The sequence below is a fragment of the Gigantopelta aegis genome, chromosome 6 (assembly GCF_016097555.1).
Source record: "Gigantopelta aegis isolate Gae_Host chromosome 6, Gae_host_genome, whole genome shotgun sequence".
NCBI lineage: Eukaryota > Metazoa > Mollusca > Gastropoda > Neomphalida > Peltospiridae > Gigantopelta > Gigantopelta aegis.
The window spans coordinates 100,273,817-100,298,575 of record NC_054704.1 but is presented as its reverse complement, the minus strand read 5'-3'; the positions used below and the strand labels follow the sequence as shown (position 1 = coordinate 100,298,575).

General features: G+C 37.9%; 1 protein-coding gene across 1 annotated transcript in view; it reads right to left on the bottom strand.

Moving 5' to 3' along the window:
* LOC121374827 (gem-associated protein 5-like) overlaps window positions 1–24,759 on the bottom strand; it is a 174,101-nt gene that overhangs the window by 135,172 nt on the left and 14,170 nt on the right. Inside the window, exons 9-14 of the mRNA XM_041501938.1 lie at window positions 23,951–24,027; window positions 23,392–23,516; window positions 17,074–17,144; window positions 16,028–16,221; window positions 14,700–14,845; window positions 13,736–13,901 (exon numbers count right to left, since the gene is read on the bottom strand). Of these exons, the coding sequence (XP_041357872.1) occupies window positions 13,736–13,901; window positions 14,700–14,845; window positions 16,028–16,221; window positions 17,074–17,144; window positions 23,392–23,516; window positions 23,951–24,027 (779 nt within the window). The remainder of the gene's footprint in view (window positions 1–13,735; window positions 13,902–14,699; window positions 14,846–16,027; window positions 16,222–17,073; window positions 17,145–23,391; window positions 23,517–23,950; window positions 24,028–24,759) is intronic.

Here is a 24,759-nt window from a genome sequence, read left to right as displayed (position 1 = left end):
ACAACAGTCCTAACATGATCTAAAACCATGTCCACATATGACATCCAGAACACAGCCAAATCAACAGCTTGTAGATTATTGAGGAATATCTCAAAATGTATTAGAACCTGATTGACGATTTGGTTCTCCAATAGTGAAGTAAAACTTGCTTCGCTGAAGTTTTCACATGCAGTATTGTTGCACTGGATTGCTTTTTCCAAACACGCAAAGTATTCTGGGTGGGTAACCTTAAACCATGGAATGAACTCCTTCCATGCCAACTGAAGAAGTGACTCGTACACTAACTTGTGCAGCCGCGTGATTATACTGTCATCCTTCCATATCAGCTTGGACAGATCCTTCGGCAATGACATCAGATTCTACAGCCAGTTCTCTCAGACCAGTGTCCTGGAAGCGTTTGCCGATAATGGATAGAAAATTCATTACTGTGTGGAAATCTCCCATTCTAAGAACAAGACCTTGAAATGTAGATGTGTGTTTCCACATGATCAAACACCACAGACGATACATGGTAACTGCAACTTTTGTATTATCTTCACAGACTCACTGAGTACTTGAAAAACAGTTGACATCTCAGTCGCTGGGACATTGATGCTTGGTAAATATGCTACAGTATCTGGTCTGATGGTAATGTTATCTCGAGTATGAATGTTAAAACCATTCCAACAGGGCACAGTCCTGTCATGCAGGCGACAAACCACCCAAATGCTGCAGTTCTGGTGTCTATATTTAATGTTGATATCTGTGGAGGACCTACCCGCTCTCCAGAATTATACTGTAAGCGGTGCACTTTCTGAACATTGATAGATCTTTTCTTGGTCTTATAAATTTCAGGTCTGCAGACTGGTAACTGTGGACCAATAAACTCTGGCTGGATGGCAATACCATTTATGCAGTGTGCAGTGCCACTCCCACTTAATGTTTCCTCAAGTCCGTCTATATTATCCCAAACCAATGTGGTAAAGACATGTGGATTAATATTTGATGGCAAGTTTACATAGAGAGGGAGAGGGAGGGAGGGAGAGGGAGAGGGAGAGGGAGGGGGAGAGGGAGAGGGAGAGAGAGAGAGAGAGAGAGAGAGAGAGAGAGAGAGAGAGAGAGAGAGAGAGAGAGAGAGAGAGAGAGAGAGAGAAAGAGAGAGAGAGAGAGTTGGGGTAAAATGCAATATTCGACATCCGAGGATGTTCGATCCTGCGACCCAAGCTCCTAGGCGAGGAAATTCAACCAACTGAGTTAAATCCTTCCCAATATCATTTGAATAACACTAGCATGTTTGAAAAAGACGTGGGATATTACAGTAGTTATTAGTTTTGTGGTGGCCATCTTGGATTTGCATCTACCTTGATTATGCTACTCATTGGGAAATGTTATCACCTCAAAATAATATCTCCACAACTATACGAACAAGGTGATGTGGTTTGAAAGTGTTATTACATCAAGTTCACAGTTACCAAAACTAAATTTCACTTATCACTAAGTTTTATTTCTATAATTCAATAACCACGTGCACAATTATGGCATGCACGTTCAATAACAATAAATAAAATGATATGACTAATTATTTGTTTCAGAAAAACAAAAGAAAAACAGATAAAAACAATAGGAATAATCCTGTGTTGTCCAATTTGTCAACGTAGATTGTGACAAATTTTTGTTTTACTGGCTCTGTTAATACTTTACCAATAATCTAAAATGCCGGCTCAACTCTCCACCCAACCCCCATTTCAGTTTGTATGTTAATACTTTACCAATATCTAAAATGCTGGCTCAACTCTCCACCCAACCCCCATTTCAGTTCGTATGTTAATACTTTACCAATAATCTAAAATGCTGGCTCAACTCTCCACCCAACCCCCATTTCAGTTTGTATGTTAATACTTTACCAATAATCTAAAATGCTGGCTCAACTCTCCACCCAACCCCCATTTCAGTTTGTATGTTCATGAAAATGTACCTGAACAGACCCTTCCTGGATTATATTGCATATTAATTACGGTTTAGGTAGGTGCTTAAAATAGCCACCTACATCGGACAACCAGCCTCCTACTTTGAATACTATCACGATATTTACTATTAATATATATACTTTGGTAACTAATCCTCATCAGGGAGTCCAATTGGGCTATTTCCCATTCCAGGCAGTGCTCCACAAATGGTGTAACAAAGGACATGGCATGTACTATCATGTTTGTGGAATCGTGCATATCAAAGATCTCTTGTTGTTAATTTAAAAAAACAAGAGTAGCGGTGAGGTACATTGTAAGCCCATCAAGAGTTTGATAGAAAACCATATCTATAGTAATGAATATGTTACAGGTATGAAAGAAAGAAATATTTTATTTAACGAGCACTCAACACATTTTATTTACGGTTATATGGCGTCAGATATATGGTTTAGGACCACACAGATTTGGAGAGGAAACCCGCTGTCGCCACATAGGCTACTCTTTTACGACAGGCAGCAAGGGATCTTTCATTTGCGCTTCCCACAGGCAGGATAGCACAAACCATGGTCTTTGTTGAACCAGTTATGGATCACTGGTCGGTGCAAGTGGTTTACACCTACCCATTGAGCCTTGCGGAGCACTCACTAAGGGTTTGGAGTCGGTATCTGAATTAAAAATCCCATGCCTTGACTGGGATCCGAACCCAGTACCTACCAGCCTGTAGACCGATTGCCTGCCACGACGCCACCGAGGCCGGTTATGTTACAGGTATGATTCAATTCTAATTATGTCAATGTTTTGCAATGGGATGGATGAACAGTTTGTTTTGGACCAACCACCATACCAAGTTGTTGCTACATGTGGTTTGATGATCTTGTATGCATCTGTATGCAAGATGTGATGTGGACAAGGATTTACTGTTATGTGCAGTAGACCATGAAAAGTAGATCACAATGACCTAGTAATAGTACATGACACACCACCATCCAAGTTGTTCCTACATGTGAGGTTTGATTGTCCTGTATGCATCTGTATGCAAGATATGGTCCGGACAAGAAAAGTTAACAGACAAGACGGACAACGCCATACCATAATATGACCCATAGATGGGCATATTAAAAGAGTAGTCCACTGTGTGACAGCAGCAGGTTTCCTCTCTCATTTTCTGGTTGGTTCTTAACCAAATGTAGAAAGCCAGCACCCATAAATAAACATGTCTCGATTACATCATTAAACAAAACATTTCTTCTTATCTTCTTTGGAAGGAATATGTGATACTCATTAAAAAAATTAAAGTTGAGACGATCTAAGCTATACTCAATTCAAACTAATGTCATTTTCAAAGATATCAGATCAAATCCTGTCAATCTTTTGTCAATTATTTTGTGAAAAAAGAAAGAAAAAAAAAGAAAAAAAAAAAAGAAAGAAAAAAGAAAAAGAAAAAAGAAAGAATAATAACAAAAAAAGGAAAGAAAAAAGGAAGAAAAAAAGAAAGAAAAAAGAAGAAGAGTGAAATCGGATAAAAAGTTTTTAAAAATCACATCCGTAAAATACAGGTTTCACTGTAAATATTTTTAACGCCTCCAATTACGGGTTTCGCAGGGACACTAATGTCGTGTCTGGTGGATGCAATTATCCACTGGAGCGTGTAAACATGAAAGAAAGGTAACAGATATGCACATACAGACTGATATTAGCATGAGTAAGCAAGCTAAATGTGCCATGATAGGATGTATATCTATTACCAGACTCCATCTGAAAGCAGTCGGCCTGCGACACGACGACACTGGACTGACATTTTCCCAATCAGTGCCAGTGATAGCATTAAGATGTGGTGTGTAAGCAACACTCATAATAGAGTTACGCTTCGAGTAATCCAATAATGTAGACAATTACAATACCAGACTGCAGAGGTTGCCTCCCAATTTGGTTGTAACGTACTCCAAGGATAATGGATTCAGGCGATGCAAATTAAAACAAGCATTTTTCAAATTACCGTTTAAAAACAAAATTAATGTACTATTATCCTTACAAAATGTATTTCATTTATCTCGGTTTTAGGTGTTTTTAATCATTTTATTTTGTTTAGTTTTTTGCTTTTTATTGGGGTTTTTTAATTTTTTAATTTTTGGGGGTTTTTAACATCATAAACACAGAGACAGACATGTTTAGTTTTTGGACATTACAGACATGGATGATGATGATATGAATGGTGAATCTGCAGTATTTCCATTTTGGTATGGGACTACATGTATTTGACAGGGCCGTCACACTTGCTGTCAGTTGAGCTATCTCAGCATCACCCGAGCCCGGGGTACACGGAACCTGCAGTGCATGCCAGGTAAACATCCCCTATGTACGGTCATATACTTGGGAGTGACACACACAACAGTACCTGTGAAGTGGGTGCAAGCATGTGATTGAAACAATTTCTAAAAAAGCTAAAAAAACATTTAAAGCGGAATTCCGCCAATTAGCAGAAGAATCATATGCCTGTGGGTGAAACTTGGTGTATGTGGCTTTACACCTACCCATTGAGCCTAGTGGTGCACTCACTCTGGGTTGAAGCCAGTATTGTCATGAAAAATCCATTGCCTCAGGTGGGATACGAACCTAGTACCTACCAGTCTTAAGTCTGATGGCAATGCGAATTAAAACAAGCATTTCGTGAATTACCTTTTAGAAACAAAATTAATGCACTATTAGCCTTACAAAATACATTTCAGTTATTTTGGTTTTAGTTTTTGTTAATAATTTTATTTTGTTCTGTTTTTATTTTTTTGTTATTTAGTTGTTTCTATGATCAAATGTTTTGAACATCAAATCACAATAATTTTAATTAAAAAATATATTGGATTACAATATACGAACGTGGAAATTCAAGCAAGTATTTCATTAACAACTTTTAAAAGCAACTGTACCAATATCTTCAAAGAAATACATTCCAGTTTGTTGTTTTTGTTTGGGGGTTTATTGTTTTTTGCATTAACAAATGCTCTGAACATCAAAACAGAATGTATGCATAGATAAGCTACCTTTTTCACTGAAGCACATACATGTACTATAAACATTTCACTTGAGCCATTTTTCTACACATGTACTTAGATTTAATACTTAGAGGCTATTTTATGTGTTTTTTCTAATAAGACTTTTATGGCACAGTGGTTAAGCCATCAGACTACAGGCTGGTAGGTATAGGGTTCGCAACCCGGTACCGGCTCCAACCCAGAGCGAGTTCTTAAGGGCTCAATGGGTAGGTTTAAGGCCACTACACAACTCTTCTCTCTCACTAACCACTAACCAACTATCCCATTGTCCTGGACAGACAGCCCAGAAAGCTGAGATGTGTGCCCAGGACAGCGTGTTTGAACTGTAATACAACAATTCATGTATGAAAACCATATTTTCATAAATTGCAAAAAAACCCACCATGAAATTTTCTATTTATTATATACATCTTTTTAAATTTTTGACAATATTGTCAAATATCTTTCACTTTTCATTAGCATCCTATCGAAAACACGTAACATCATTATATATTTGTTCCGTTGGGACTTTTCCAGGAAATGTACTTGACTATGGACTTTTTAAAAGAAATATGAATTAAAATTATGTTTATTTACATTTAATAATTTACAAGAGAGATAACTGAATCATGAATTTGTTCACATTTATAAAAATGTAATACGATTTCTGTATTTTCAGTAACTAAAATACAATGAAAATATGACTTTTAACCGAATATTACTTCTATGGTTTCTGTAGATCTACAGTACATATATATTCAGTTCCTATCCCATCCACATCCATCCATCCATCCATCCATCCATCCATCCCTTCCTCCCTCCATCCATCCATCCCTCCAATCCATCCCTCCCATCCATCCATACATCCATCCATCCATATCCATCCGGCTCTGGCTGCAGTAAACAGAGATATCAAGTTTCAATGCAGAGCCAGTTACTACAACTGATAACTGTGAACAATGACACAAACTATGAATAAATAATTACCTGTAATGTGTTGTGCTGGCTATGGTTATCAGGCCTTGACTTAAGTAAACTGACCGTAACCTATCAACACAGTGTGTGATTTTGAGGAGAGTCCGGGAGCCTGCGAGGCTCACAAAAATAATAAAGGACTCTCTAGCTTGGCTAGCATATGAGCCTGCGTGGCTTGCAAAAATCATATAGGACTCTCTAGCTTGGCTAGCATATGAGCCTGCGTGGCTTGTAAAAATCATATAGGACTCTCTAGCTTGGCTAGCATATGAGCCTGCGTGGCTTGTAAAAATCATATAGGACTCTCTAGCTTGGCTAGCATATGAGCCTGCGTGGCTTGTAAAAATCATATAGGACTCTCTAGCTTGGCTAGCATATGAGCCTGCGTGGCTTGTAAAAATCATATAGGACTCTCTAGCTTGGCTAGCATATGAGCCTGCGTGGCTTGTAAAAATCATATAGGACTCTCTAGCTTGGCTAGCATATGAGCCTGCGTGGCTTGTAAAAATCATATAGGACTCTCTAGCTTGGCTAGCATATGAGCCTGCGTGGCTTGTAAAAATCATATAGGACTCTCTAGCTTGGCTAGCATATGAGCCTGCGTGGCTTGTAAAAATCATATAGGACTCTCTAGCTTGGCTAGCATATGAGCCTGCGTGGCTTGTAAAAATCATATAGGACTCTCTAGCTTGGCTAGCATATGAGCCTGCGTGGCTTGTAAAAATCATATAGGACTCTCTAGCTTGGCTAGCATATGAGCCTGCGTGGCTTGTAAAAATCATATAGGACTCTCTAGCTTGGCTAGCATATGAGCCTGCGTGGCTTGTAAAAATCATATAGGACTCTCTAGCTTGGCTAGCATATGAGCCTGCGTGGCTTGTAAAAATCATATAGGACTCTCTAGCTTGGCTAGCATATGAGCCTGCGTGGCTTGCAAAAATCATATAGGACTCTCTAGCTTGGCTAGCATATGAGCCTGCGTGGCTTGCAAAAATCATATAGGACTCTCTAGCTTGGCTAGCATATGAGCCTGTGTGGCTTGTAAAAATCATATAGGACTCTCTAGCTTGGCTAGCATATGAGCCTGCGTGGCTTGTAAAAATCATATAGGACTCTCTAGCTTGGCTAGCATACAAGCCTGTGTGGCTCGTAAAAATTATTTGTACAAATTACATTGATTCTTCGAAATGACACAGTCAACATATATCTCAAAATCCTGGGAAACCAGTCTTGAATAGCAATCTTTTCAATGGTTTCATGCAAAACATTTTAGTGTATCTTCTGTTCTGCTGGAGATGTACAGCAGGGCTCGCTGGGTTAGTGGCAGGCTCTAAAGATTATGATACTTAATTTTTTTTAACCAAAATCGCACACTGCAACAGGTGTAAAAACAACAGACTAACCTATTATTTAGGCGCATAATGAATGGTTTCAGTTAAAGATTGCAGATACAATAAAAATAATAAAGATGGTTTTCTTTATTATTTTGCATAAAGTGACATCTGTTCTATGTATTTTCAACTGAGGTCTGAATGAAATAAATGCATGACTTTCCTTCACATTTGTTTTCTTTTTTAACAAAGGAGCAGGTGGAGTGGATGGGTACATTTTAACAAAGGAGCAGGTAGGGTGGATGGGTACATTTTAACAAAGGAGCAGGTAGGGTGGATGGGTACATTTTAACAAAGGAGCAGGTGGAGTGGATGGGTACATTTTAACAAAGGAGCAGGTGGAGTGGATGGGTACATTTTAACAAAGGAGCAGGTGGAGTGGATGGGTACATTTTAACAAAGGAGCAGGTGGAGTGGATGGGTAAATTTAAAAAAAGGAGCAGGTGGAGTGGATGGGTAAATTTTAACAAAGGAGCAGATGGAGTGGATGGGTAAATTTTAACAAAGGAGCAGGTAGGGTGGATGGGTACATTTTAACAAAGGAGCAGGTAGGGTGGATGGGTACATTTTAACAAAGGAGCAGGTAGGGTGGATGGGTACATTTTAACAAAGGAGCAGGTGGAGTGGATGGGTACATTTTAACAAAGGAGCAGGTGGAGTGGATGGGTACATTTTAACAAAGGAGCAGGTGGAGTGGATGGGTACATTTTAACAAAGGAGCAGGTGGAGTGGATGGGTAAATTTTAACAAAGGAGCAGGTAGGGTGGATGGGTACATTTTAACAAAGGAGCAGGTAGGGTGGATGGGTACATTTTAACAAAGGAGCAGGTAGGGTGGATGGGTAAATTTAAAAAAAGGAGCAGGTGGAGTGGATGGGTAAATTTTAACAAAGGAGCAGGTGGAGTGGATGGGTACATTTTAAAAAAGGAGCAGGTGGAGTGGATGGGTAAATTTTAACAAAGGAGCAGGTGGAGTGGATGGGTACATTTTAAAAAAGGAGCAGGTGGAGTGGATGGGTAAATTTTAACAAAGGAGCAGGTGGAGTGGATGGGTACATTTTAACAAAGGAGCAGGTGGAGTGGATGGGTAAATTTTAACAAAGGAGCAGGTGGACTGGATGGGTAAATTTTAACAAAGGAGCAGGTGGACTGGATGGGTAAATTTTAACAAAGGAGCAGGTGGAGTGGATGGGTACATTTTAACAAAGGAGCAGGTGGACTGGATGGGTAAATTTTAACAAAAAGGAGCAGGTGGACTGGATGGGTAAATTTTAACAAAGGAGCAGGTGGACTGGATGGGTACATTTTAACAAAGGAGCAGGTGGAGTGGATGGGTAAATTTTATTTCTTATTTTACATTTTCAGGAGATTGGAAATGTGGCACACCGAGTAAAAAAACAATTGCTTGGCCAATGAAAAATGGTGGGTGGGGGAGGGGGGTTCCTTTATCCTCAGGGCAGGAGGGGATGAAAATATAAGATTCATTTTATCAAGGTCTAACCAACATATAACCAGAACCACCATTAGAATCTCGAGTCAAAGCCTGGTTAATTGTGGAACATACATGTATGTGTATCTTAACTTGGAAATTAGATTATGTTTTCCAGTACAGTGAAAGCCTGGTTAATTGTGGAACATACATGTATGGGTATCTTAACTTGGAAATTAGATTATGTTTTCCAGTACAGTGAAAGCCTGGTTAATTGTGGAACATACATGTATGTGTATCTTAACTAGGAAATTAGATTATGTTTTCCAGTACAGTGAAAGCCTGGTTAATTGTGGAACATACATGTATGGGTATCTTAACTTAGAAATTAGATTATGTTTTCCAGTACAGTGAAAGCCTGGTTAATTGTGGAACATACATGTATGTGTATCTTAACTTGGAAATTAGATTATGTTTTCCAGTACAGTGAAAGCCTGGTTAATTGTGGAACATACATGTATGGGTATCTTAACTTGGAAATTAGATTATGTTTTCCAGTACAGTGAAAGCCTGGTTAATTGTGGAACATACATGTATGGGTATCTTAACTTAGAAATTAGATTATGTTTTCCAGTACAGTGAAAGCCTGGTTAATTGTGGAACATACATGTATGTGTATCTTAACTTAGAAATTAGATTATGTTTTCCAGTACAGTGAAAGCCTGGTTAATTGTGGAACATACATGTATGTGTATCTTAACTTGGAAATTAGATTATGTTTTCCAGTACAGTGAAAGCCTGGTTAATTGTGGAACATACATGTATGTGTATCTTAACTTGGAAATTAGATTATGTTTTCCAGTACAGTGAAAGCCTGGTTAATTGTGGAACATACATGTATGTGTATCTTAACTAGGAAATTAGATTATGTTTTCCAGTACAGTGAAAGCCTGGTTAATTGTGGAACATACATGTATGTGTATCTTAACTAGGAAATTAGATTATGTTTTCCAGTACAGTGAAAGCCTGGTTAATTGTGGAACATACATGTATGTGTATCTTAACTTGGAAATTAGATTATGTTTTCCAGTACAGTGAAAGCCTGGTTAATTGTGGAACATACATGTATGTGTATCTTAACTAGGAAATTAGATTATGTTTTCCAGTACAGTGAAAGCCTGGTTAATTGTGGAACATACATGTATGGGTATCTTAACTTAGAAATTAGATTATGTTTTCCAGTACAGTGAAAGCCTGGTTAATTGTGGAACATACATGTATGGGTATCTTAACTTAGAAATTAGATTATGTTTTCCAGTACAGTGAAAGCCTGGTTAATTGTGGAACATACATGTATGTGTATCTTAACTAGGAAATTAGATTATGTTTTCCAGTACAGTGAAAGCCTGGTTAATTGTGGAACATACATGTATGTGTATCTTAACTAGGAAATTAGATTATGTTTTCCAGTACAGTGAAAGCCTGGTTAATTGTGGAACATACATGTATGGGTATCTTAACTTAGAAATTAGATTATGTTTTCCAGTACAGTGAAACCCTTTAAAACTGGACCCTCTGTAAACTGGAATTCCTTCAAAATGAGACCTTTTCCTTTTTAAAAATCAGTACACATCATAACCTCTCTTAAAAAACAGATACCCTTAAAACCAAAGTTTTTACTTGGTCTAGTGCGTGTCTGGTTTAGAGCGGTTTCACTATACCCGGGTCTCAGGAATACTTCGTTATACATTTCAAAAGAGAAAAAATACAAGTCATACACATTTTAATAGTTTATTCAACAACTGCTTCATGGATTGAAGATGTGGTAAGTGGAAGTCAGAATTGGGAGGGTGGAGATGTTCACAGCAATAGTAAATGATCTCTACAAAATTTGGAGCACTGGTTTTTGATTCAAAAGTTAAAGTGTGTTTGTTTAACAACAACACTAGAGCACATTAATTTATTGATCATCGGCTTTTGGATGTCAAACATTTGGTAATCCTGACATAGTCTTACGAGAGGAAACCCGCTACATTTTTTCATTAGTAGCAAGGGGTCTTTTATATGCACCATCACACAGACAGGGTAGCACATACTACGGCCTTTGATATTCCAGTTGTGATGCACTGGCTGAACCAAGAAATAGCCCAATGGGCCAACCGACAGGGATCTATCCTAGACTGACCACGGATTAGGCGAGTGCTTTACTACTGTGCTGCTACATCTCCCGCCCCTTTCTATATAGAAGACATGTATCCCTACAGAATATATTCCTTACTACTTTTGTTTTAACTATATTGGGGTTTTTTTTATTAAAGGAGAAGACAATTAAGTCATTTGGCCTGGTATGCATATTCAACGATATATAATGCACATTATTGCTTAATATCAACACGTATAATTGTATAGTTAATTAATAAAACTGTTAAATGTGACGACTATTATATATAACGGGCGCAGCCATTTTGTACCATCTCAGTGAGTACGCCCTCTGGCGAGCTGGTGGTTACGTAATACTTAACACATCACGTCAGGAATGAGCCTTAGAACTAGAGAAACACAATCTACCTGGTTTTTGCGGGATGATAAATAGTCATACATTGCAATGTTCTGTAATAATACACACCCCAGTAAGCCAACAATAAGTATATCCAGCACTATATATATTATTTTTCAATACAAAACAAAATAACATTGTCAAAGTGGCTACACAACAAGTCGAAACAATTAACAATGTTTTGCCCATGCATTAACCTACGTTCTGAAATGATACACGAGTATTTTCTTAGTTAATTGGTCTATGCTGTAAGTTGCTTCTACCTTTGATTCCTGATTGGCAGGAGTGTATTTGATTGGTAACCAGACGAGCCAATTAATTGACGCTGTCTAGACACAAAAATACATACCGGTATTGTGGAATATTACCTGTCGCCCCTAAAATTGTAATGGACATGGTTTATTACTGTAAATAGTTCTGTAAAACTATTGATTAAATAGACTTTTCCATCTAAAACCACAGAACTGACCAATTACGTAGTACCAAAGAAAATAAAATTATCACTTGGGTATTGTGGGTTGTCGTTTTTGCTCAACGTAGTATATCAATAGGCGTAATAGTGTACATTTTTCCTTTGGATTATTAAACAGAGAAAAACACTATAACCCCATTTTGTTCCATTAATGCAACTTGAAATATATTTAGTTAAATAGTTTATTATATTATTACGTCATTTATGCAGTTTTACAAGTCAGGTTGATCAAAGAGAAGCGCCTTGTCGAAAATTACTGCTTTTGTTTACACTGTACATACAGGAGATGGTTAGGAGCTGACGTCACTTCGCCCCAAGCTATCCCACCGGACGTCACAAAAACGAAACAAAATGGCTGCCCCCAGTTAGCAGGAATAATCATGGTTTTTTTATTAACTCTAAAATTACGCGTTTTTCATTTGCTAAAGTGTCAGTATGTGTTGGTGGTCCGGGTATGCATCTTTCCAACACATAAGGCTCTTGTTGGAGTTGACTCTACCTTTAAGGTTATGTTATACAATACTGTATGTTGCTGTGTGTTTGTGTTTTCAATCTCCCTTTAGACCACTCAACTTGCTTGTACATGTACATCCAATTTGCTTACATCCAATGCACGTTCAAGCACATGTGGTAATCTGGAACACTTCAACTTATCACCAACAAAAACTTTTATTTACCTCAAGATACGTTTTCAGAATTTTGAGTTGTGGAATGCCAAAAAGATTACGTGATACACTCAGAAATAATTACTATTTCAAGTAAGAAATAAACTTTTAGACAAGAATATAATGGTTATATCATGTATAAGAGGACTCCCAAGGGTGCAGATATATATATATGTTACTAATCTGCCAGTCCAGTACTAAACAAAACATAGTTTGCAAAATATTCTACTAGCCTACAGCAGAATACACAACAAATGAAACATTGCTATAATAAAACTTAGTACCAAAGAAGAGAGTTCCATGTCAAAGTTTGAGGTGTACCGAACAATATTTATGGAGTTAAAGCAGCTGTGGATGTGATTGGCAGTAATATGTGACATTGATTATTTGGGCAAATACTATTATCCATTGTTATACAGTTGTTATGCAGTATATACCAGAGGTTGAAACTAATGTGGGGTACCCCCAAAAATGGAACTGCAATTTTCAGCAAAAATTACTGTTGCTAATAAAAACATTAATTAAATCTCTTAAATGGTATGTGACCCCCCATTTTCTTGCAGGCAGATTAGATGTGAGGTGCCACACCTTTTATTGATGTACTTCCTGGGTGTTTTGATACACTGCTTATATCAGGTTTATTAGTAAACGTTAACATTATCAGCAATAGGGAGTGAGTGTTGTGTGATATTCTTCAGAGGAACTAAGGAATGGGCATTTTCCCTCCAAATGTACTATTTTGTTTTAGTACTAAGGCTGATATTTAGTCCTTTTACAATATTGTTAACTTTAGCAAGCATTAAAGAATCTGTTTTATAAAATGTTTTCTTACCATTTGTGACACCCAACAGCCGATGAGTATTTTTGTACTGGGGTGTCGTTAAACATTTATTCATTTTGTTTGTTTTTTTAACTTTATGCTTGAGCTGAAAATTATGCATTTAAAATATAATTTCAACATACCTTTGAGGTAACCGATCAGGTAACCCAACGTGTTACGCAAATACAATTCACGTAACTGAACAACTGGTTATCTCAGCAAAAACCATGTGAACCAACTTCTGGTTACCTCAGATTTCGAAATACTGTCCCCTGTACAGTTAGTCAAAAAACAAAAACAAAAACGGAGCTTACCTTTCGGACTGGTGATTGTATTTTTAACTTGACCATCTGCATTTTTAGAATTTTTACTAGCATTTGGTCTAGTATTTTCTACACCCTGAAAGTAACCTTTAAGTGCTGCCAGACAAAGGAAAAGTCAACTACTAAGCTTACCAGCAATAACTTTAGAAGCGGTGGACACATTCCAGACTTGCAGCGTGCTGTCAAATCCTCCACTGAAGATAACGTCCGGGTCAATCCCGCTCCAGGTCACACACAGCAGACGCTGGAAGTGTCCGGAAAACTGCTTCATGGCTTCACCAGACTTCACATTCCAAACCTGAGGAACATACAGAAGTTCACTTAAAGCTGCAATCTCACCTGATTATACTATAACATCATTTACTAATGCAAAATACAAACATAATTAGTTTTAATAACCTGACAATCTCACCTGACAATATAAATTATTACAACATCATTTACTAATGTAAAATACAAACACAATTAGTTTTAATAAACTTAAATCTTGCGTGACCATATTCATCATGACTCACAGGGTTTTATTTTGGGAGTCACGCGTTCAAAAATGGGAGTCATCTATCGTATATTTCTTAAATCGCATAATTAGCTGAATAACTGTCTTGTTTATATTACATGCATATAGTATATCCACTATTTTATCTGTATAATACATATACATGGACATAAATTGTTTTTCTTCTTGTAAATAATTTAGCGGGGTTTTTTCTGCATCCTCTGGCTTTTAGTCACCCAATGCTGCATTTGATTGAAAACATATTTTATTGTATGCAATATACGCTGTTAGAAATATGTTTACACACTAAACACAAATATATTTTAAACTGCCAGTTAACTTTTAGAAGTAAAATTAATGAAATCAGATCCCACCGTAACTAAAGTGAAATCAAAAGCCTGTTGATTAACAGAAAACTAAATCAGTTAAAGGGGCATTCTCATTATGAGACTCGTCGCAAGAAATGGGACATGTTCTAATCGGTACGACTCTGACATGACTTGGGGGTTCTCACAGTATGATTTGATTGCATGCAACAAGTCAGTGTGACTGATCATATAACGAGAACACCGCTTAACTCTTGATAGAGGAGAACCTTACATAAGCCATACTGTCATATCCCACAGACACCAGCTCCCCATCGACGTGAGGGTTCCACGATAAACCAGTCACTCGGATAGAATGGGCCTCCAGCTTCCTCATGCCCTGACTGATGCTCATCGGCTGCTCCAACCACCGGTCAGTATCTGTAACACAAGAAACTCATTATACAGTACTTAAACACCACAGGTCTTAAACACTACGGCATATTTTTCACTAATATAGCCATTTTTTATAATAGAAATCAGATATTACTTAGATTTTATTGTTTAGATTATCCATTTCCGTACATCCAAAGTGGTTCTGGTCATCCTGGTGTTTATAATACGACGACATGTATTTTTCATATTTTTTAAAAAGCATGTACCTCCGAGGAGTAACAGTTATGGAGATGAGCTCTAGTCTATTTTTAAGGTATTTTCCCCATTTCAATGTAACAATGTAATCTCTTAACTTTATCCATTGTGTTACAGGTTGATATATTAACCAAACTTGGTGTCCATGTTCATAGTCTATTAAAATTAATGTTTATTAAAACAAATTTTGAATGTTTTTTTTTCTCTCTCTAGACCATGTGTCGCCTTACAATAATTTCTTTTGTTTAACAACAACACCACTTGAGCACATTGATTAATTATAATCATCGGCTATTGGATGTCAAACACTTGGTATTTCTGACACGTAGTCAGAGATAACCCGCTACATTTTTCCTAATGCAGCAAGGGATTTTTTTATATGCACTTTCTCCTAGACAGGAAAGCACATACCATGACCTTTGACCAGTTAAGGTGCACTGGTTGGAATGAGAAAACCCCCAATCATTTGAATGGCCCTTACAATAAATAACCAAGGCTCAAATCTGATAAACAGTAGATAGCAAATAACACTCAAAACACACAAAATGCTTCATAATTAGTTTCACATGCAATTTTTATATGGCAAAAACTGCAGGCTTCGAGAACAGGAGGCACGTGTTATACAAAGATGGCATAGCCTTGTCAAGTAGTCCCATAACAAAATGGAAATACTGCAGCTTCACCAGTCATCTGATCACAATCAACATATATGTTTGTGACGTTCAAAACAGAATCTGTGTGTTAAAAATAAAATGTTAAATGCTTGTGGTGCGGTTGGGTTTTTTTGTTTTTTGTGTGTTGTTTTTGATTTGGTTTGTTGTATTTTTTTATATTTTTTTTTGAGGGGGGTGTTTAGGTTTTTTGTTTTGTTTTAGGGATTTTTAAATTAGAAATTTAAAGAAAATTTTGAGTATTATCATCTCTGATAAAGAGGGTTTACATTACATGACCAGTGTGAACAGAACTACTTGCCAAACAGCTGTGTCAGGTCGACCACGTGCACATCGGCATCAGACGCTCCAGACGCTAGCCAGTGAGAGAACGGTGACCCATCCGGTGACTGTGCAGTGAACTGCGGGTGCCACACCAGGGAGTTTACGAGCTTACGATGCAGGTGGATCATACACATCTGTTTGAAAGTTGAAACCTGGAACACCTCCACAGAGCTACAGAAACAAACAAAACCAAAAGATATTGGATTAAACTATCCTGCAATTGTACACATGTATGCACACAGTTAAACATACAAAACCATGGATATGGCTGCAGCAGCAATAACAATTAGAACTGCATTCAATAGAGCAGATACAAATATACGTCTTATCAATTTTGACAAATACATTTGATTACCGAGCTTGGACTTTTGTGATCAATGTTCATAGATATTGATTAAAATGTACATTGTACTTAGATCTGTAATCAACTGCATCCCAAACACTTCAGAAGTTTAAAAACAAATTCTTCATAAAATCTTTATATATTAAATGAAGATACAACAGAAATTAGGTTTATTATTTTTATCTTTTGTTGAAAAACAATTTAATGTTTATACATTTCCAATGGTGTGTCATTATCGCAAGTAGATTTTTTTCTAGCATGTTTGAAATAAATATATCATTGCTGACTCATAAATAAAGAGTTGATATAAAGTGACTTAAAGAGCGGACTATTACCTAGTACACAGAGGACCACAGAACTGGATAGGAAGGGAAGTAACTCAGTATTAGTCACCATTCTAGTCAATCATGGTTTTATTTAATTGGTTAAATGGGTGAAGCAAGCACTAAGGTAAAGTTAAATAAATGAAACCTCACAACCATAACACTACATGATCACATGCCTGAAAATATAGATCTGCAAAACTTTTTACATACACATAGACAAAAACCGGCATCAAATATTAGCACTGTATACTAACACTACTACAGTACTGTAGTTGTAATATTTAAGCCAAGATATTATATTGTTTTCTCACTGGTGAATTCCAGTCGCTTAAAACACTTAAACCTTGTACTCACCCATCTTCATTTCCTATAGCAACTGCACTGTTGTCTGGTTTCCAGCTGAGATCGGATCGGCCGGATGAATTCTAAATGAAAAACAAAAAAATAAATGTTCCCTTTTAGTATATTGTCCATCATTACTAGTTAGTCACACTATCAGTATTTCCATATACACCTTTTTCTACATGGAAATAACTTTGTGCTGCAAACTTATCTGAGAAAAGCTGGGCACATATCTCTGCGATTCGTCGAACGAAAACTGTCAGGTGTTGGTGTCGATAAATCGGAAACTGTCATTTCCAATAACAAAGCTTATATCTCTGAAATATTTGCATGCAAACTTGTTTTTCCACTGACAGCTGATATTTTAAATTAATTTTCCTGATTTAAAATCATCATAGGTCTGCTGTCAGTCAGACAAATGCTGTTCTCGGTATCATATATCCATGATACCGACTTCATCATGTGACGGGTGAGAGTTGTTGGAGAAGTTGTACATGTAATACTTGTCCATGATGCCGACTTCATCATGTGACGGGTGAGAGTTGTTGGAGAAGTTATACATGTAATACTTGTCCATGATGCCGACTTCATCATGTGAGAGTTGTTGGAGAAGTTGTACATGTACTTCATCATGTGACGGGTGAGAGTTGTTGGAGAAGTTATACATGTAATACTTGTCCATGATGCCGACTTCATCATGTGACGGGTGGGAGTTGTTGGAGAAGTTGTACATGTAATACTTGTCCATGATGCCGACTTCATCATGTGACGGGTGAGAGTTGTTGGAGAAGTTATACATGTAATACTTGTCCATGATGCCGACTTCATCATGTGACATGTAATACTTGTCCATGATGACTTCATCATGTGAGGGTGAGAGTTGTTGGAGAAGTTAACATGTAATACTTGTCTATGATGCCGACTGTGATGAGAGTTGTTGGAGAAGTTATACATGTAATACTTGTCCATGATGCCGACTTCATCATGTGACGGGTGAGAGTTGTTGGAGAAGTTATACATGTAATACTTGTCCATGATGCCGACTTCATCATGTGATGGGTGAGAGTTGTTGGAGAAGTTGTACATGTAATACTTGTCTATGATGCCGACTTCATCATGTGATGGGTGAGAGTTGTTGGAGAAGTTGTACATGTAATACTTGTCCATGATGCCGACTTCATCATGTGATGGGTGAGAGTTGTTGGAGAAGTTATACATGTAATACTTGTCCATGATGCCGACTTCATCATGTGATGGGTGTTGTTGAGAGTTGTTGGAGAAGTTGGGTACATGTAATACTTGTCCATGATGCCGACTTCATCATGTGATGGGTGGGAGTTGTTGGAGAAGTTATACATGTAATACTTGTCCATGATGCCGACTTCATCATGTGATGGGTGGGAGTTGTTGGAGAAGTTATACATGTAATACTTGTCCATGATGCCGACTTCATCATGTGATGGGTGGGAGTTGTTGGAGAAGTTATACATGTAATACTTGTCCATGATAACTTCATCATGTGATGGGTGGGAGTTGTTGGAGAATTTATACTATGATGATACCGACTTCATCATGTGATGGGTGGGAGTTGTTGGAGAAGTTATACATGTAATACTTGTCTATGATGCCGACTTCATCATGTGACGGGTGGGAGTTGTTGGAGGAGAAGTCGTACATGTAATACTTGTCCATGATACCGACTTCATCATGTGATGGGTGAGAGTTGTTGGAGAAGTTATACATGTAATACTTGTCTATGATGCCGACTTCATCATGTGACGGGTGAGAGTTGTTGGAGAAGTTATACATGTAATACTTGTCCATGATGCCGACTTCATCATGTGATGGGTGAGAGTTGTTGGAGAAGTTATACATGTAATACTTGTCCATGATACCGACTTCATCATGTGACGGGTGAGAGTTGTTGGAGAAGTTATACATGTAATACTTGTCCATGATGCCGACTTCATCATGTGATGGGTGAGAGTTGTTGGAGAAGTTGTACATGTAATACTTGTCTATGATGCCGACTTCATCATGTGATGGGTGAGAGTTGTTGGAGAAGTTATACATGTAATACTTGTCCATGATGCCGACTTCATCATGTGATGGGTGAAAGTTGTTGGAGAAGTTGTACATGTAATACTTGTCCATGATGCCGACTTCATCATGTGATGGGTGAGAGTTGTTGGAGAAGTTGTACATGTAATACTTGTCCATGATGCCGACTTCATCATGTGATGGGTGAGAGTTGTTGGAGAAGTTGTACATGTAATACTTGTCCATGATGCCGACTTCATCATGTGAAGGGTGAGAGTTGTTGGAGAAGTTGTACATGTAATACTTGTCCATGATGCCGATTTCATCATGTGATGGGTGAGAGTTGTTGGAGAAGTTGTACATGTAATACTTGTCTATGATGCCGACTTCATCATGTGATGGGTGGGAGTTGTTGGAGAAGTTATACATGTAATACTTGTCTATGATGCCGACTTCATCATGTGATGGGTGGGAGTTGTTGGAGAAGTTATACATGTAATACTTGTCCATGATGCCGACTTCATCATGTGATGGGTGGGAGTTGTTGGAGAAGTTATACATGTAATACTTGTCTATGATGCCGACTTCATCATGTGATGGGTGGGAGTTGTTGGAGAAGTTATACATGTAATACTTGTCCATGATGCCGACTTCATCATGTGATGGGTGGGAGTTGTTGGAGAAGTTATACATGTAATACTTGTCCATGATGCCGACTTCATCATGTGATGGGTGGGAGTTGTTGGAGAAGTTATACATGTAATACTTGTCTATGATGCCGACTTCATCATGTGATGGGTGGGAGTTGTTGGAGAAGTTATACATGTAATACTTGTCCATGATGCCGACTTCATCATGTGATGGGTGGGAGTTGTTGGAGAAGTTATACATGTAATACTTGTCCATGATACCGACTTCATCATGTGATGGGTGGGAGTTGTTGGAGAATTTATACATGTAATACTTGTCCATGATACCGACTTCATCATGTGATGGGTGGGAGTTGTTGGAGAAGTTATACATGTAATACTTGTCTATGATGCCGACTTCATCATGTGACGGGTGGGAGTTGTTGGAGGAGAAGTCGTACATGTAATACTTGTCCATGATACCGACTTCATCATGTGATGGGTGAGAGTTGTTGGAGAAGTTATACATGTAATACTTGTCTATGATGCCGACTTCATCATGTGACGGGTGAGAGTTGTTGGAGAAGTTATACATGTAATACTTGTCCATGATGCCGACTTCATCATGTGATGGGTGAGAGTTGTTGGAGAAGTTATACATGTAATACTTGTCCATGATACCGACTTCATCATGTGACGGGTGAGAGTTGTTGGAGAAGTTATACATGTAATACTTGTCCATGATGCCGACTTCATCATGTGATGGGTGAGAGTTGTTGGAGAAGTTGTACATGTAATACTTGTCTATGATGCCGACTTCATCATGTGATGGGTGAGAGTTGTTGGAGAAGTTATACATGTAATACTTGTCCATGATGCCGACTTCATCATGTGATGGGTGAAAGTTGTTGGAGAAGTTGTACATGTAATACTTGTCCATGATGCCGACTTCATCATGTGATGGGTGAGAGTTGTTGGAGAAGTTGTACATGTAATACTTGTCCATGATGCCGACTTCATCATGTGAAGGGTGAGAGTTGTTGGAGAAGTTGTACATGTAATACTTGTCCATGATGCCGACTTCATCATGTGAAGGGTGAGAGTTGTTGGAGAAGTTGTACATGTAATACTTGTCCATGATGCCGATTTCATCATGTGATGGGTGAGAGTTGTTGGAGAAGTTGTACATGTAATACTTGTCTATGATGCCGACTTCATCATGTGATGGGTGGGAGTTGTTGGAGAAGTTATACATGTAATACTTGTCTATGATGCCGACTTCATCATGTGATGGGTGGGAGTTGTTGGAGAAGTTATACATGTAATACTTGTCCATGATGCCGACTTCATCATGTGATGGGTGGGAGTTGTTGGAGAAGTTATACATGTAATACTTGTCCATGATGCCGACTTCATCATGTGATGGGTGAGAGTTGTTGGAGAAGTTGTACATGTAATACTTGTCCATGATGCCGACTTTATCATGTGATGGGTGGGAGTTGTTGGAGAAGTTACACATGTAATACTTGTCCATGATGCCGACTTCATCATGTGATGGGTGGGATTTGTTGGAGAAGTCGTACATGTAATACTTGTCTATGATGCCGACTTCATCATGTGATGGGTGGGAGTTGTTGGAGGAGAAGTCTTACATGTAATACTTGTCCATGATACCGACTTCATCATGTGATGGGTGAGAGTTGTTGGAGAAGTTATACATGTAATACTTGTCTATGATGCCGACTTCATCATGTGATGGGTGAGAGTTGTTGGAGAAGTTATACATGTAATACTTGTCCATGATACCGATTTCATCATGTGATGGGTGAGAGTTGTTGGAGAAGTTATACATGTAATACTTGTCCATGATGCCGACTTCATCATGTGATGGGTGGGAGTTGTTGGAGAAGTTATACATGTAATACTTGTCCATGATGCCGACTTCATCATGTGATGGGTGGGAGTTGTTGGAGAAGTTATACATGTAATACTTGTCCATGATGCCGACTTCATCATGTGATGGGTGGGAGTTGTTGGAGAAGTTATACATGTAATACTTGTCCATGATACCGACTTCATCATGTGATGGGTGAGAGTTGTTGGAGAAGTTGTACATGTAATACTTGTCTATGATGCCGACTTCATCATGTGATGGGTGAGAGTTGTTGGAGAAGTTGTACATGTAATACTTGTCCATGATGCCGACTTCATCATGTGATGGGTGGGAGTTGTTGGAGAAGTTATACATGTAATACTTGTCCATGATGCCGACTTCATCATGTGATGGGTGGGATTTGTTGGAGAAGTCGTACATGTAATACTTGTCTATGATGCCGACTTCATCATGTGATGGGTGGGAGTTGTTGGAGGAGAAGTCTTACATGTAATACTTGTCCATGATACCGACTTCATCATGTGATGGGTGAGAGTTGTTGGAGAAGTTATACATGTAATACTTGTCCATGATACCGACTTCATCATGTGATGGGTGGGAGTTGTTGGAGAAGTTATACATGTAATACTTGTCCATGATACCGACTTCATCATGTGACGGGTGAGAGTTGTTGGAGAAGTTATACATGTAATACTTGTCCATGATGCCGACTTCATCATGTGATGGGTGAGAGTTGTTGGAGAAGTTGTACATGTAATACTTGTCTATGATACCGACTTCATCATGTGATGGGTGAGAGTTGTTGGAGAAGTTGTACATGTAATACTTGTCCATGATACCGACTTCATCATGTGATGGGTGAGAGTTGTTGGAGAAGTTATACATGTAATACTTGTCCATGATACCGACTTCATCATGTGATGGGTGAGAGTTGTTGGAGAAGTTATACATGTAATACTTGTCCATGATACCGACTTCATCATGTGACGGGTGTGAGTTGTTGGAGAAGTTATACATGTAATACTGACTTCATCATGTGATGGGTGGGAGTTGTTGGAGGAGAAGTCTTTCATGTAATACTTGTCCATGATACCGACTTCATCATGTGAAGGGTGAGAGTTGTTGGAGAAGTTATACATGTAATACTTGTCTATGATGCCGACTTCATCATGTGATGGGTGAGAGTTGTTGGAGAAGTTGTACATGTAATACTTGTCCATGATGCCGACTTCATCATGTGACGGGTGAGAGTTGTTGGAGAAGTTATACATGTAATACTTGTCCATGATACCGACTTCATCATGTGATGGGTGAGAGTTGTTGGAGGAGAAGTCGTACATGTAATACCATGATGCCAATTCCGTCATGTGACAGCCCCTATCCTGATGAAAATCTGATTGTAAGGTATCTGATATTTGTGTGCCATCGGAAGTTTAATCAGATTTCATCGTACAACATTTATGAAATAATCTTAAGATGGAATTGCATATATATATATATACCTGGCTTAACTGAAGATTTCAACAAAAAGTAATATATTATGAAAAGGTTATAGTTCTAAAAAAAAAAAATTTTTTAATTGAAAACAATATAATAAAGACCATAGTGTGTCTTTCCGACCAAAGGCCGAGCAGCATATTTTATCTCAATCTCAAATTGTATTGACTCCCCTTATAATTACTGGGGGATTTTCACTTGTTCATTCAATTTTGTTCAAAGAATTTGTATTAAATTGTCAAAATGGTACGATGATGAGAGAACACATACCGGTCTGTTGTTTACACTGGCTATAACACTGGTGATGTCTATAGCCTCGGTGCTGAATGCATGAGGAAAATGCTCCAACACCTTGCTGTCTCCAACAGAATACAAATTGAACGAGGCCTGGCTTTCTGCAATGAAGAAAACAAATTCCACAATACAATTTATGCTAAAAATCAGTTATAGGAAACCCCAGTACAAACCATATAAAAATTGGCAAATGGGTAGCTAAAAATAGATAATATAATTGTTAAAACTAAAATATCAACCCTAGAACTTATCGTACTTAAGGAAACAGGAACAGAAAGACAACACTAAACATTGACAGGCAGCAAGATAGAAGTAATAACTAGTTAATGACATAGGATATAGGCTTTATCCTGTTCAGACCGAATGGGAAAAATCCATGCTCAAGCCTGGCAGATTTCCCCATTCTTACCTTCACATGATAAAGCCAATATCCTACGTCATTAATTGGTTTTTCTCTATTTATAGCTTGATATAGAATAGATGACATACACATTATAAAACCGGACATAAGCTACACCTTTGTATTTCTGCATACCTGAAGCATGGGATGGTGGACCCCACGCGACCACATACACAGTTCTTCTGTGATACGTGGATGATGATTTTGGTGGTCTGAAACAACAAAATAAATATGTGCTAATAATAACCATTGATTAACAGTTACAAATAAAAAATAAAAGAATGTTTAATACCGTGGCACATTTGCATTTACCATACCGTATATCTTCGCCTATAAGTCGAATTGTTTTCACCCAAAAATTATTTTATAACTTGGGGGGGTCGACTTATAAGAGGGTAAAAAAAATTCACCAAAAAAGATTACTGTTTTGAGGATTATTTTACAAGTTTTATTGTTGAAGTATGCCATGTATTTATACTCAAATATGTTAATTTGACACATTTATTTTTTATAACCTATTTTTTTTTGGCATTAGAACGGTTTTGGTTATGCGAAAAGGCGTACGATCTCACTCACATGCCAAGACAACAGTCCACTTAGTTAAATTAACAGTCATCACTAATAGTAAAAATGTAAACAATACTAACTACCTGTTGCCTGAGTTTATTTTGAAATCTGGTCACTGGCATTAATGGTTGTTCAAACAATGTTTTGGCGGTGATTAACTTCATGAATATTACTGAGCTTTCCCTTAAAATAGACTGATCTCTGCAGTTCACTATCTAGAGCAATAGGGACACACATCATTTGGTACAAAAACCAGTGTACTTTCCAGAGTTATCCTCCTTACATGTATTAATATGGCGGCAAAACGTGATACTTTCAGTTTTATCGTAGTGATCTGTTGTCAGTGTTTATAAATAAAGTTGTTGTCTGTGCACAAA